This window comes from Salvelinus fontinalis, chromosome 27, assembly GCF_029448725.1.
Source record: "Salvelinus fontinalis isolate EN_2023a chromosome 27, ASM2944872v1, whole genome shotgun sequence".
In the NCBI taxonomy this organism is placed as follows: Eukaryota; Metazoa; Chordata; class Actinopteri; order Salmoniformes; family Salmonidae; genus Salvelinus; species Salvelinus fontinalis.
The window spans coordinates 40639323-40653468 of NC_074691.1; the positions used below are offsets into that span (position 1 = coordinate 40639323).

At 46.8% G+C, this 14146-nt stretch overlaps 1 protein-coding gene across 2 annotated transcripts in view; it reads left to right on the top strand.

Annotated features, from left to right (window-relative positions):
• Positions 1–2126: 2126 nt before the first annotated feature.
• pinx1 (PIN2 (TERF1) interacting telomerase inhibitor 1) overlaps positions 2127–14146 on the top strand; it is an 80738-nt gene continuing 68718 nt past the window's right edge. The window contains exons 1-5 of one of the 2 annotated variants that reach the window (XM_055885773.1): positions 2127–2193; positions 3197–3306; positions 4227–4319; positions 4622–4703; positions 7658–7756. In XM_055885773.1, the coding sequence (XP_055741748.1) occupies positions 2175–2193; positions 3197–3306; positions 4227–4319; positions 4622–4703; positions 7658–7756 (403 nt within the window). In that variant the 5' untranslated portion in view covers positions 2127–2174. The remainder of the gene's footprint in view (positions 2194–3196; positions 3307–4226; positions 4320–4621; positions 4704–7657; positions 7757–14146) is intronic. The other variant, XM_055885774.1, reaches the window with a different exon arrangement.

Genomic DNA, 14146 nt, shown 5'->3' on the forward strand with positions numbered 1-14146 from the left:
AACTACACTGAGCTGAGCTGCACTGAGCTGAGCTGCACTGAGCTGAGCTGCACTGAACTACACTGAGCTGAGCTGCACTGAACTACACTGAGCTGAGCTGCACTGAGCTGCAATGAGCTGAGCTGCGCTGAACTACACTGAGCTAAGCTGCACTGAGCTGAGCTGCACTGAGCTGAGCTGCACTGAACTACACTGAGCTGAGCTGCACTGAGCTGAGCTGCACTGAGCTGCACTGAGCTGAGCTGCACTGAGCTGAGCTGCACTGAACTACACTGAGCTGAGCTGCACTGAGCTGAGCTGCACTGAGCTGCGCTGAACTACACTGAGCTGAGCTGCACTGAGCTGAGCTGCACTGAACTACACTGAGCTGAGCTGCACTGAGCTGAGCTACACTGAGCTGCACTGAGCTGAGCTGCACTGAGCTGAGCTGAGCTGCACTGAGCTGAGCTGCACTGAACTACACTGAGCTGAGCTGCACTGAGCTGAGCTGAGCTGAGCTGCACTGAGCTGAGCTGAGCTGCACTGAGCTGAGCTGCACTGAACTACACTGAGCTGAGCTGCACTGAGCTGAGCTGCACTGAGCTGCACTGAGCTGAACTACACTGAGCTGAGCTGCACTGAGCTGCACTGAGCTGCCTGCAAGGGGACTGGTGGTAAATATAATTTACATTTACATTTGTTGATTGATGGTATCTCCTGGCAAGCCTGTGGCATGTGCCTGGACCACCCCCCCTGACGCGACCCGTTACATAACAGAACATTAATATTAATTCACACGGTAGCCAATAGTCGCTTCTCATAAGATGCTCTCCATAGAATTTACAATCCAGTAGCCTATACATTACAGTAGCCTATACATTACAGTAGCCAATACATTACAGTAGCCTATACATTACAGTAGCCTATACATTACAGTAGCCTATACATTACAGTAGCCTATAGCCTATTAGTCACACAATGTAAATGATTGTTGTGGGTTGAATCAACCAATTTAACCCATGTTTAAAGCGTCATCCTAGCCTACACAATGCCGGCAACAGTTTCAACCTCCAGAGATTGGAATGATTCATGGTATATGTGGGAGCTGTTTCTAGATAACGCGTATATTTATGGTATAATTTGTTGTATAAATTGTGAGCTTGTTTTTTTTGTTGCTTTTGCTGCTGCTGCTGCAGGCTATTTACATTCTAGTCGAACAATTATTTCAGCCTCTCAGCACCTATGATAGGTTTGAGCAAAGATTATCTATTATAGTGACAAGAGGGACAAGTGACCGTTTTAACAATGGGAAACACTGTACACTTCCTCAAAGATGATAGACAGGCACGGAGGAGGCGAGATTAGGTGTGACCAATCTAGCAAATGAGAGGGCAGATACACGGGGTGAACAACGGGCCATAGAGATAGATAGAGGACTCATCTTTGCATCCGTGCCATTGTAGTTTCTGTGACAGCATGGGCAGCACCATTGAGGCTATCTCCATGTCAAAGTAGTCCATTTTCTTCTTCTTCATTGGTCGATTGCTCCCAACTCATAGGAATTCCCACCCAGTCGACTACTTTAAAATTGTGGAAGCCTCAATGTCAACGTCCGTGCTAAAACAGGTTATAGCCACGATGAGTCCTATCTATCTCCATCGCAGGCACAATGGCACATTTTTTCCATTATATTTTTTATCCAACATGTACTACTTCGCTTGCATAAAAAGGTCAGATGAAAATCGGGGCCGAGTAAAACTTTACCTCTTCCCCTCTGTTTTGACCCAAGTCCGTGCTATTCGGAATCTTTGGGATGTCCCTACCCCCATTGAAGTTTACATTTAAAATAGTTAAGGTTATGGTTAACGTTGAAGGTATGGACGTCCCAAGGAGCCCAGATTGCGCTGCAATTTGATAGGTAAAGGGTATTTGTATAACGGCGTCTTGTCGCCACCTCGTGTTGTAAAACACCATTTACACTTCACTCAGGTAAGACAAAATAATATAAATATGTTATTAGAAGAGAGAAAAATAATCGATTGTAGCTATGTAGATAGCTAAATGACATTCGAAGTATTATGAATCAACAGTGTGTACATTTAGTTCTCGACAGAGATGAAAAGTATGTAACATTTTATACAGGCACTTTTAGAGCACCCTTGCGGACTTCCGTCAACGTGTTTAAAGACCCCATCATGTCCATGCTTGCAGAACGTAAGTGCTACTTCGAATGTTTTAGCCAAAATGTTGTGTTTCATACATTAGAGAAACAAAAATACTTGGCGTGTCATGTTGACTGAAGGGGTCAACATCGATTTAGTGCAAGTTATGTCTTTAAAAGTGCCTCAGTACATGTGCGGTTCGAAAGTCTGTCGAGCTAGCTAGCATAATGCTAACCACAATCACATTTACCGGTAACTAGCAAGTTACTAGTAAACCTCAACTAGCTAAACAAGTTGAGTGCAACCTATCTAACTTAATAAATAAAGTAGTTTTTTTAGGGCCAGATGTGTTGGTATATTTAAGGTGTCTTATCTCATTTCTGATCATTGCCAATGTGATTAGTTATATAATCTTGAGACCTTATGACATAATAATCCCCAGTTTACAATTGGCTCATTCATCCCCCTCCTCTCCCCTGTAACTATTCCCCAGGTCGTTGCTGCAAATGAGAACGTGTTCTCAGTCAACTTACCTGGTAAAATAACGGTAAAATAAATAAAAAAAATGACAGACAGTTAACGTTACCCAGCCAGCTAACTAGTTCTGGTCGAGGATGTTGCGTTTTGTCCGATTTTGTTTAGTGACTGGTTTTAATATACTATCGTTACTCGCCGAAGTCAATATCTTACTTGAGTATTGACTAACTTGTCTTTGTTGGCAATTTCTCAAGTTCAAGTGGTCAAAAAGCAGTTTGTTTCGGGTATACCGCTAACGTTAAACTACCCCGGGTCCATGCGAATGCATCGGATGATAACGTTAGTGTGCAAATCCGATGTAAACGCATGGACCAGATCTACAAGCTAGACAGATTCAGTATCCTATACGTTACCTACCGCCGTTGTGTCCTTAATAACCAAGGCACTTTACCCCCTAACTGCACCCAGCCTGTGACGTGTGTTGTCGGGTTGCGTACTCTGACAGCCTAAAATGTCCTTGCAAATGAACCAATAAAGTAGATATTGTATTTTATTCTAATATGGTTTTGTTGTTTTAGCCCGTAGAAAACAGAAATGGTCTATTGACCCGCGGAACAGCGCGTGGAGTAAAGATGAGTCCAAGTTCGGCCAGAAGATGCTGGAGCGAATGGGCTGGTCCAAGGGAAAGGTACTGTGAGGTTTGTCTTAGCAAACCACTGATAAACTAACAGTGTACTAGTGACGGTATGCCACTGCATCTCTATCTCAAGACAATTTGTCTTCCTGGGCTTCCTCCTTGCATCCTCTCTCCTCGCCTCCTTTTCCAAACACATTGGAGAGGGAGGGACCTTGCACCTTCTCCTCCAATACAGTTGAAATGGAGGTGAGGAGAGAGGATGCAAGGAGGAAGCCCAGGAAGAGTAATTGTCTTGAGATAGAGCTACAGTGGCATACCATTCTCCAGTTCTCTGCTGCCTGCGACTGGAACGAATTACAAAAATCTCTGAAGTTGGAGACTTATCTCCCTCAACAACTTTAAACATCTGCTATCTGAGCAGCTAACCGATCGCTGCAGCTGTACATAGTCCATCGGTATATAGCCAACCCAATTTACCTACCTCATCCCCATACTGTTTTTATTTATTTACTTTTCTGCTCTTTTGCACACCAGTATCTCTATTTGCACATGATCATCTGATGATTTATCACCCCAGTGTTAATCTGCTAAATTGTAATTATTCGCTCCTATGGCCTTCTTTATTGCCTACCTCATCATGCCTTTTGCACACATTGTATATAGATTCTCTTTTTTTCTCTCTTTTTTTCTTTTCTACCATGTTATTGACTTGTTTATTGTTTACTCCATGTGTAACTCTGTGTTGTTGTCTGTTCACACTGCTATGCTTTATCTTGACCAGGTCGCAGTTACAAATGAGAACTTGTTCTCAACTAGCCTACCTGGTTAAATAAAGGTTAAAATAAAATAAATACCGTCACTAGTATACTGTTAGTTTATCAGTGGACCCTCGAGAAATTGAGGCGATACGAATTAAAGGGCCTGTATCTAACTGTTTTGGCGTCAATGACGTGTTCATTTGTCTCCACTAGGGCCTGGGGAGAACTGAGCAGGGCTCCACGGAACACATCAAAGTCAAAGTGAAGAACAACCAGCTGGGGCTGGGAACCACTGCCAGCCACGAAGTGAGTGGACAACTGGGTTGTGTTCATTAAGGCACACTGTCGACAAGTGTTTCTAATTGGTGAAGTTCAGGGTTTTGTAATTAGTGCACATTGTAGCAAAACGTTTTTCAACGGCAAATGAAAATGATCATTATCAAATTTAGGTAGTCCTTTCCCGTTTCAGTCAGTTTTTTTCTTCTTATTTTGGTTTCTAGTTGATACGACCCAGAATACTCGAGACTGCAGTGATGTACAGTGTTTTATCAAGGAACTTGTCCTCCCAAGTTATGTCCTAGTTTTGATCTAATTTGTTCTGTTTCCAGGACAACTGGATCGCCCATCAGGATGACTTTAACCAGCTCCTGGCGGACCTCAACAACTGCCATGGTCAAAACACTGCCAATGGTAAAGACCCAGACAGACAGAAGGACAGAATAATATACCACCTGCAGTACTCTGTTCAAAAACTCACTGGTCATATATGCATGACTGACCCACTAGGTGGTGCTGTTGTACCATTCAGGGGAAGGTAGTGGCCCACATTTAGCAGATGCGATTGCAGGTGTAGCAAAATGCTTGTGTTCCTAGCGCCAACAGTGCAGTAATATCTAACAATTCACAACAATTAAGAAATATATAAATATTAGGACTAGCAATGTCAGAGTCCAGAGAGAGTGTGTGTATGTGTTGGAATGTATAGACATTATGGACAGTATGTAGATATACTACATTTTCTATCTGTAGGATAGAATAGTGTATGTACAGCAATAGTTGAATAGGATGGCCTTGACTAGATATATACAGTATATACATATGAAAGGGCTCCCGAGTGGCACTGCATCTCAGTGCTAGAGGCATCACTACAGGCCCTGGTTCAAATCCAGGCTGTATCACATAGGGCGGCGCACAATTGGCCCAGCGTCGTCCGGGTTTGGCCGGGGTAGGCCGTCGTTGTTGTAAAGAAGAATTTGTTAACTGACTTGCCTAGTAAAAAAAAAGGGGGGGGGGGGGGGGGGGGGGTGAATGAGCCAATTGGAAGCTGGGGATGATTAGGTGGCCATGATGGTGCGGCAGGTAGCCTAGTGCTTAGGGCGTTGGACTAGTAACCGAAAAATTGCTAGATCGAATCCCCGAGGTACAAAGGTACAAATCTGTCGTCCTGCCCCTGAACAAGGCAGTTAACCCGCTGTTCCCTAGGCCATCGTTGTAAATAAGAATGTGTTCTTAACTTGCCTAGTTAAATAAAGGTAAAATAAAAAATTACATAAAAAAATGGTATGAGGTCCAGATGGGGAATTTAGCCAGGACACTCTCCATGGGATCTTTAGTGACCACCGAGAGTCAGGACACCCGTCTAACGTCTCATCCGAAAACATGGCACCCTACACAGGACCATCCTGACACAAGGCCATCCTAGGTCCCCAATCACTGCCCTGGAGCATTGGGATATTTATATTTTAGACCAGTGGAAATAGTGTCTCCTACTGGCCCTCCAACACCACTTCCAGCAGCATCTGGTCTCCCATTCAGGGACCGACCAGGACCAACCCAATGTTCCATGATTATGTACAAAGGGGGTGCTATTGTACACTAGGGGGTGCTATTGTAACATTTACAGAAAAGATGTAGCCCACATGTAGCCCCCAGTATCATTCACTGGGAAGTAGTAGCCCACTAGGGGGTGCTATTGTACCATTTACAGGAAAGGTAGTTGAGGTTAAATGTCATTGTTAGACAATGGGGCTATTGGTTTTCAATCCACTTTTAACTGGTGAATTGGAGATGGATGGAAAGAGTGAGATTGTAGATTCCTTGGCACGTGTTGACACATTCATAACATAAAATAGATGAAGTACGCCATATTTGCCTCCCGGGTGGCGCAGTGGTCTAGGGCACTGCATCGCAGTGCTAACTGCGCCACCAGAGTCTCTGGGTTCGCCCCCAGGCTCTGTCGCGACCGGGAGGTCCGTGGGGCGACGCACAATTGGGCCAGCGTCGTCCGGGTTAGGGAGGGTTTGGCCGGTAGGGATTTCCTTGTCTCATCGTGCTCCAGCGACTCCTGTGGCGGGCCGGGCGCAGTGCGCGCTAACCAAGGGGGCCAGGTACACGGTGTTTCCTCCGACACATTGGTGCGGCTGGCTTCCGGGTTGGAGGCGCACTGTGTTAAGAAGCAGTACGGCTGGTTGGGTTGTGCTTCGGAGGACGCATGGCTTTCGACCTTCGTCTCTCCCGAGCCCGTATGGGAGTTGTAGCGATGAGACAAGATAGTAATTACTAGCGATTGGATACCACGGAAAAGGGGATAAAATAGATAAAGTAAGCCATATTTAGCAGACACGTGTATCTAAAGCCATGTACAGAAGCTAGTGTAGTTATGGTTGGTTAGACGAGCTAGAATGGTGGGGCAAAATGTAGATTTCTGCCTAAATAGACATAAACAAACGTATTTATTTTTCATGAGACGGCCATAAACATAAACTGGTAATGTTGCGTAGTTTTATTAAGGTCTGGAACTTTCTGGTAAGAAGATTTGTAAATTGCTGAGGTGTCGTCACTTGTGAGGACACACGCTTCAACTATACAGTACAAATATTATGAAGGGGGGGAAAATCACATTTTTTCCCCCTTCCCTACTCAACCAAAGTGGCAATAGGGCTTGAAATGACAAACGCTTTAAAAAATATATATAGTTAGTGACAGTACAATATTGGCACTTTTTCATATTTTGGCAACATAGAAGAAAATTCTATACGTCCGCTGAGCGCCACAAAAACACCATTTAAATGTCTGCAAACTCATTTCCACTTCAGCTTTAAGCGCAAAGTGTTTTCGTACGTATGTGACCAAGAGAAGTTGGTTTTGTTCCAATCCCATACTATTATTATTTTTCTTCTTGTTGATAGCTCTAAATCTGACTGAGAACAATAAGATGAAACTACTCTCCTGTTTTCATATGCGTGTTTGCAAGCGCAGCTGTGAGTTTCAGAGCGGACAGATGGGTCTTTCTGGCGTTATAAGGAACGGGACTCTACGATGTTCACAGAGCACTTTGTACACCAAAATGTCAGTCAGAACTGCTCAAAGTCAGGTAGCAGTCAGGTAGCAGGTGGCCTAGTGGTTAGAGCGTTGGACTTGTAACCGAAAGGTTGCGAGATCGAATCGCGAAGCTGACAAGGTAAAAATCTGTCGTTCTGCCCCCTGAACAAGGCAGTTAACCCACTGTTCCTAGACCGTCATTGAAAATAAAAACGAATAAAATAACTCACTTGCCTAGTTAAATAAAGGTTAAAATGAAAGAAAAAAGAATGTAGGAGACCTAACATCTAAAAAGGTTTTTGATTGTGGTGGTTTTGTTTTAGAAGCCCCATCAGAAGAGAAACAGCAGGAGAAGTCCTTCAGCCTGGAGGAGAAGTCAAAGACGTCCAGGAAGAGGGTCCACTACATGAAGTTCACCAAAGGTATTTATTAGCTGTTTTATTTAACCAGGGAACTTTGAGACGGACATGGCTGCATCTGAAAAGACATCCCAGTGATGACACTAATAGAGGAGCGTTTTGACCGCCGTGGTTTCCCTTCCCCATAGGGCCCTGGGCAAACGTAGTGCACTATATAGGGGATAGGGTGCCATAGGGCCCTGGGCAAACGTAGTGCACTATATAGGGGATAGGGTGCCATAGGGCCCTGGGCAAACGTAGTGCACTATATAGGGGATAGGGTGCCATAGGGCCCTGGGCAAACGTAGTGCACTATATAGGGGATAGGGTGCCATAGGGCCCTGGGCAAACGTAGTGCACTATATAGGGGATAGGGTGCCATAGGGCCCTGGGCAAACGTAGTGCACTATATAGGGGATAGGGTGCCATAGGGCCCTGGGCAAACGTAGTGCACTATATAGGGGATAGGGTGCCATAGGGCCCTGGGCAAACGTAGTGCACTATATAGTGTGCCATAGGGCCCTGGGCAAACGTAGTGCACTATATAGTGTGCCATAGGGCCCTGGGCAAACGTAGTGCACTATATAGGGGATAGGGTGCCATAGGGCCCTGGGCAAACGTAGTGCACTATATAGGGGATAGGGTGCCATAGGGCCCTGGGCAAACGTAGTGCACTATATAGTGTGCCATAGGGCCCTGGGCAAACGTAGTGCACTATATAGGAGATAGGGTGCCATAGGGCCCTGGGAAAACGTAGTGCACTATATAGGGGATAGGGTGCCATAGGGCCCTGGGCAAACGTAGTGCACTATATAGGGGATAGGGTGCCATAGGGCCCTGGGCAAACGTAGTGCACTATATAGGGGATAGGGTGCCATAGGGCCCTGGGCAAACGTAGTGCACTATATAGGGGATAGGGTGCCATAGGGCCCTGGGCAAACGTAGTGCACTATATAGGGGATAGGGTGCCATAGGGCCCTGGGCAAACGTAGTGCACTATATAGGGGATAGGGTGCCATAGGGCCCTGGGCAAACGTAGTGCACTATATAGGGGATAGGGTGCCATAGGGCCCTGGGCAAACGTAGTGCACTATATAGGGGATAGGGTGCCATAGGGCCCTGGGCAAACGTAGTGCACTATATAGTGTGCCATAGGGCCCTGGGCAAACGTAGTGCACTATATAGGGGATAGGGTGCCATAGGGCCCTGGGAAAACGTAGTGCACTATATAGGGGATAGGGTGCCATAGGGCCCTGGGCAAACGTAGTGCACTATATAGTGTGCCATAGGGCCCTGGGCAAACGTAGTGCACTATATAGGGGATAGGGTGCCATAGGGCCCTGGGCAAACGTAGTGCACTATATAGGGGATAGGGTGCCATAGGGCCCTGGGCAAACGTAGTGCACTATATAGGGGATAGGGTGCCATAGGGCCCTGGGCAAACGTAGTGTTTGTTCCAATGGTAAATGACGAGACAGAGACATTCATGCGAGTAACCAGCCTTGTTCTGTACATCATGACACTTCCGGGTATCTCAAGCACCCCGGTATAAATACATGAGTTGCAGTAATAAACATTTACCAACAGATGGCATCACTGTGCCATCTTAAACCCATAACATCTTCCCTTTAATAAAATAGGACAGGAGGTGTCAATTCATTAACAAAACAAACCTAGTAATAGTTTCCAACATGAACAGTTTAGTTTTTTTTTTTTTTTTTTTTTTTTTTTTTTTTAGATAACAACTTAACACATTTTGATAGTCTCTTTACTTTTTTTTTTTCTTTTAATCTCTTTCTGTCAACCCTGATGGGAAACCTACAGATTAAGTCTTTTTGGTGGCTGAGACAAACGCCCGTAGCGTGAAAAGACAGGGGGCTTGTCTGCGAGGACTGCGGGTTCCCGCACAGGCGTGTCACCTGACAGTCTAAGAGGAGTATTGATGGGCGAGGGAGCAGCCGACCTGTGATCACCTGGCTCTTCGCCCAGTGCCTCAGGCCCCATGTGACTTGACCTGTGATCACCTGGCTCTTCGCCCAGTGCCTCAGGCACCATTGCTGGAGTTCCGTCTTTTGTCATGCGACCCCTTTGACCATCAGGGTTCTGAGTAGGTGCTGGCTCAGCAATCCGAAGGTCAACCCTGTTGCGACGGTACAATGATCCATTCACTTTGACCAAGTAGGAGCGTGGTGCCACTTTCTGTACACAGGATCCGAGTCTCCAGAGGCCCGTCCGGTCCCCTGGTAGTGGCTTCATTCGCACCGTTTCACCCACCCTGAGCTCAGGTAAGTCTTTTGCTGATTTGTCGTAGATGAACTTGGAGACCTGTCTTCTGTGACGTAGCTTCACCAGCACGTCAGTCACCACACAGGGCTCCAGGAGAGTGTTGGCTACTGGCAGAGCTGCTTTTAAGCGCCGTGCCATGAGGCGCTGGGCCGGGCTGCTATCCATGCCTTCTGTCGGGGTATTGCGCCACTGCAGGATTGCTTTCCAGGCATCTTTGCCCTCTCGCAGAGCCTTTTTGCAGAGGTTCTTTGCGATTTTTACTGCGGACTCCGCCTTCCCATTAGCTTTTGGGTATCGTGGTGATGAAGTGACGTGCTCAAATTCCCATCCTGCAGCAAATTTTCGGAACTCAACACCGGAGAATTGGGGTCCATTGTCTGAAATTACCCTATCTGGCTGGCCATAGCGGGCAAACTGAGCCTTGCAGCGTTTGATCGTTGTCTCTGCTGAGAGGTCGGGGAGGAGGTCAATCTCCCAAAAGTCTGAATAATGATCAACTACCAGCAGAAAGTCTTTGCCACTGTGCTGGAAGAGATCTAAACTTACTATCTGCCAGGGGCGCATCGGTAGCTCGTGGGACATCATCGTCTCTCTCTGTTGTTCAATGGCATATTCATTGCAGATTGTGCATTTACTGACATAGTCTTTGATTTCACTCTGCATTCCTGGCCAATACAGTGTGTCACGTGCTTGTCTGTAACAGGCCTCACCTCCTATGTGACTTGAGTGCACACGCGCCAACATCTCATGGCGCAGAGACCGGGGAATAACGACTCTCTGACACATGAATATTACTCCGTTTTGAACACTGAGCTCCTCTTTGACTTGCCAATATTCTCTGACGGCTAAAGCAGTTTCTTCCTTGCAGTCGGGCCAGCCCATCATAATCACAGACCTCAATTCCTGGAGTTGTCCGTCCCTGTCTGTGTGCTGTCTGATTTGTATAAGGCGCTGGTCCGTAACATTGAGGTAGTCAGCCTGGTTGATGTGTTCAACATCCACTTGCTCTCTTTGTAAGCTGCACACTGCGTGTTGTTCATGCATGGAGCGTGTGTGAATGCCTGATGCAGTAGCCCTGCTGAGCGTGTCACTCACATACATCTCTGGCCCTGGCTTATACACCACCGTGAGGATGTAGTTTTGTAGGGCCAGTAGCATGCTCTGCAGTCGTTTTGGGGCATTCAGAAGAGGCTTGCTGAATATAGCAATAAGGGGCTTGTGATCTGTCTCTGCGGTAATATTGTCACGCCCGTACAGGTAGTGGTGGAAGCGTTGGCATGCAAACACAATGCTGAGGCACTCCTTCTCTATCTGGGCATAGTTCTGCTCTGTTAGGGTGAGTGCCCTAGAGGCGAATGCCACAGGCTGGCTCTCCTGCATGAGGCAACAGCCAAGTCCATACTGGCTTGAGTCACTCTGAATCGTGACAGGTTTTGACACATTGTAGTAACGCAGTACAGGTGTCTGGGTGACCAGTTTTTTTATTTCCCTCACCGCTGCGTCATGTTTTGGGAGCCAATGCCAGATGGCGTCCTTGTCCATGAGCCTCCTTAGTGGCTCACACACTTCAGAGAGCCGCGGTAGGAATTTGGCCAGGTAAGTGACGAATCCGACGAAGCGCTGCACTCCCTTCACGTCAGATGGGTGGGGCATTTCCAAGACAGCCTTCACTTTTTCAGGATCCGCCTTCAATCCGATGGAGGACAAAATGTGCCCATGAAAGCGGACCTCTGGCACTTTAAACTGAAGCTTTTTTATGCTTAGTCTTAGCTTGACCTGTCTGCATCTGACCATCAGGGCCAGCAGCTTGGCGTCATGGTCACATTCTGCCTCCTCATCACTGTCCCCACAGCCCACTACGAGGATGTCATCTGCTATGGGTTCCACGCCACTGAGTCCCATCAACAGCTCGTGCTGCTTCCGCTGATACACCTCTGGAGCCACGGAGACACCAAACGGAAGCTTCAACCACCTCTTCCTGCCCCAGGGTGTCCAAAAGGTGGTCATGTAGCTGCTGGGCTCGTCGAGCTTGCACTGCAGGAAGGCATCTCTAGCGTCCACGAGCGTGAAGATTCTGGCCTTTGGGAGCTTGTAAAGAACATCCTCCAACGTGGGCATAATGTAATGTGAACGTCGCAGAGCCCGGTTGAGGTGTTTAGGATCAATGCATATCCGTAGCTTGTCTGGTTTCTTGATGATAACCATATTACTTATCCAGTCTGTAGGCTCAGTGACGGATATCATGTGGCCATCTGCTTCGTATTTGTCAAGCTGAGCCTTCGTAGCTGCTTTCATGGCCACTGGTACATTACGGGGTGCACACTGGACAGGCTGGATTGCTGCGTCCAACTCAAAGTGGACTTCCCCGGGAACTGACTCGACCGGGGCGTTGAAGACATCATGGTACTTGCTTAGGAGTGTCTCCTTGCTCAGGGGCCCAGCCTTGACTTTATCTATAATGTTAAGATCAGCTGGGATGGTAAAGTTAATAAGCCCAAGGCGCTCGCATGTAGAACCTGACAGTAATGGCTGTTGACTAGCCTCAACTATTTCAAACTCAAGGGTGTGTTTCTGGCCACGTAAAACACACTCTGTCACAAACAGGCCTAAAGAGGTCATGAACTGGCCTGAATACAGTTTCAGCTTGGTGCTACTCTGTGTGAGATTGTCTCTGGGCGCGAGCCTCCTTTTATCTTTAAGGCTCATAACGTTGCATGTGGCCCCTGAATCTATCTGGCATTGCTGTGGTTTATTATTAAGTAGCAGAGTGACGAACCACTTTTTCCCTTTTGCCTTCACTGCCCCTATGCACTCGCTAGCATATACATCCTCCGTGCTGTTGTTCCCTTCATCTGGGTTTGTTTCAATAGAGTGCACCTTACCCTCCTTTCTCTTGCTTTTCATGCAGACCCTTGCAAAGTGATTAGCTGTACCACAGGATTTGCATATTTTTCCATAGGCTGGGCAGTGTTCTTTTCCTCGTCCATGAGAAATGCCACAATATCGGCATGTATTGGGGTTGTCTACTGCAGAGTTGGCTGTAGTATTAGCATTAGCTGTGGCAAAGGGGAATTTCTTTACTGGCTGCCTGAATGTAGCATTGACATTGTCCATATGTTGCCTTTCTAGCTCCATGGACCTTATCCGTATATCAGTAAGCTCTGCTGCACGGCATGTCTCCACTGCCAAGACCAGCGTCAGGTCACGTTCTCTCAGCAAACGTCTGCGGGTGCCCTCATCAGTTATGCCAAGCACAATCTTATCTCTGATCAGTTCATCTCTTAAAGCACCATAGTCACATGTAGCTGCCTTTTCCCTTAACCTAGTGACAAAGCTGTCAATGGACTCCCCGTTCTCCTGTTTGCAACAACCAAAAACATAACGCTCGTAGATGACGTTCTTTGCTGGCTTAAAGTAATGTTCAAGAGCATCAAGAATAGTTATAGCGTTACCTTGCTGAGCTGCTGTTAGGTTCAGGTTGTGTTTGTATACGTGTCGGCATTCAGTTCCCATTATAGTCCTCAAAGTGGCAGCCACTACCTCTTCGTCCTTTTCCAGAAGTCCCGTTGCTAGCGCATAGTCTTCCCATTCACCTCTAAACGTATCCCAGTTCGTGCTCCAATCCCCGCTGAGCTTCATAACGGCGGGAGGGGGAATGTTCGCTGCCATGTCTAACCGGTGCTAACAACACTGAAGCTAACTAGCAAACTCACTCTAGCTAAAGCCAATTCCGGCGAAATTTTACTCAAATAAACAATTGTTTGGTAAACCAGAACAGGTTACTCTAATTTGCGGAAAGCATGGTTAGTGATCCCTCTTCTGACACCATGTTTGTTCCAATGGTAAATGACGAGACAGAGACATTCATGCGAGTAACCAGCCTTGTTCTGTACATCATGACACTTCCGGGTATCTCAAGCACCCCGGTATAAATACATGAGTTGCAGTAATAAACATTTACCAACAGATGGCATCACTGTGCCATCTTAAACCCATAACACGTAGTGCACTATATAGGGGATAGGGTGCCATAGGGCCCTGGGCAAACGTAGTGCACTATATAGGGGATAGGGTGCCATAGGGCCCTGGGCAAACGTAGTGCACTATATAGTGTGCCATAGGGCCCTG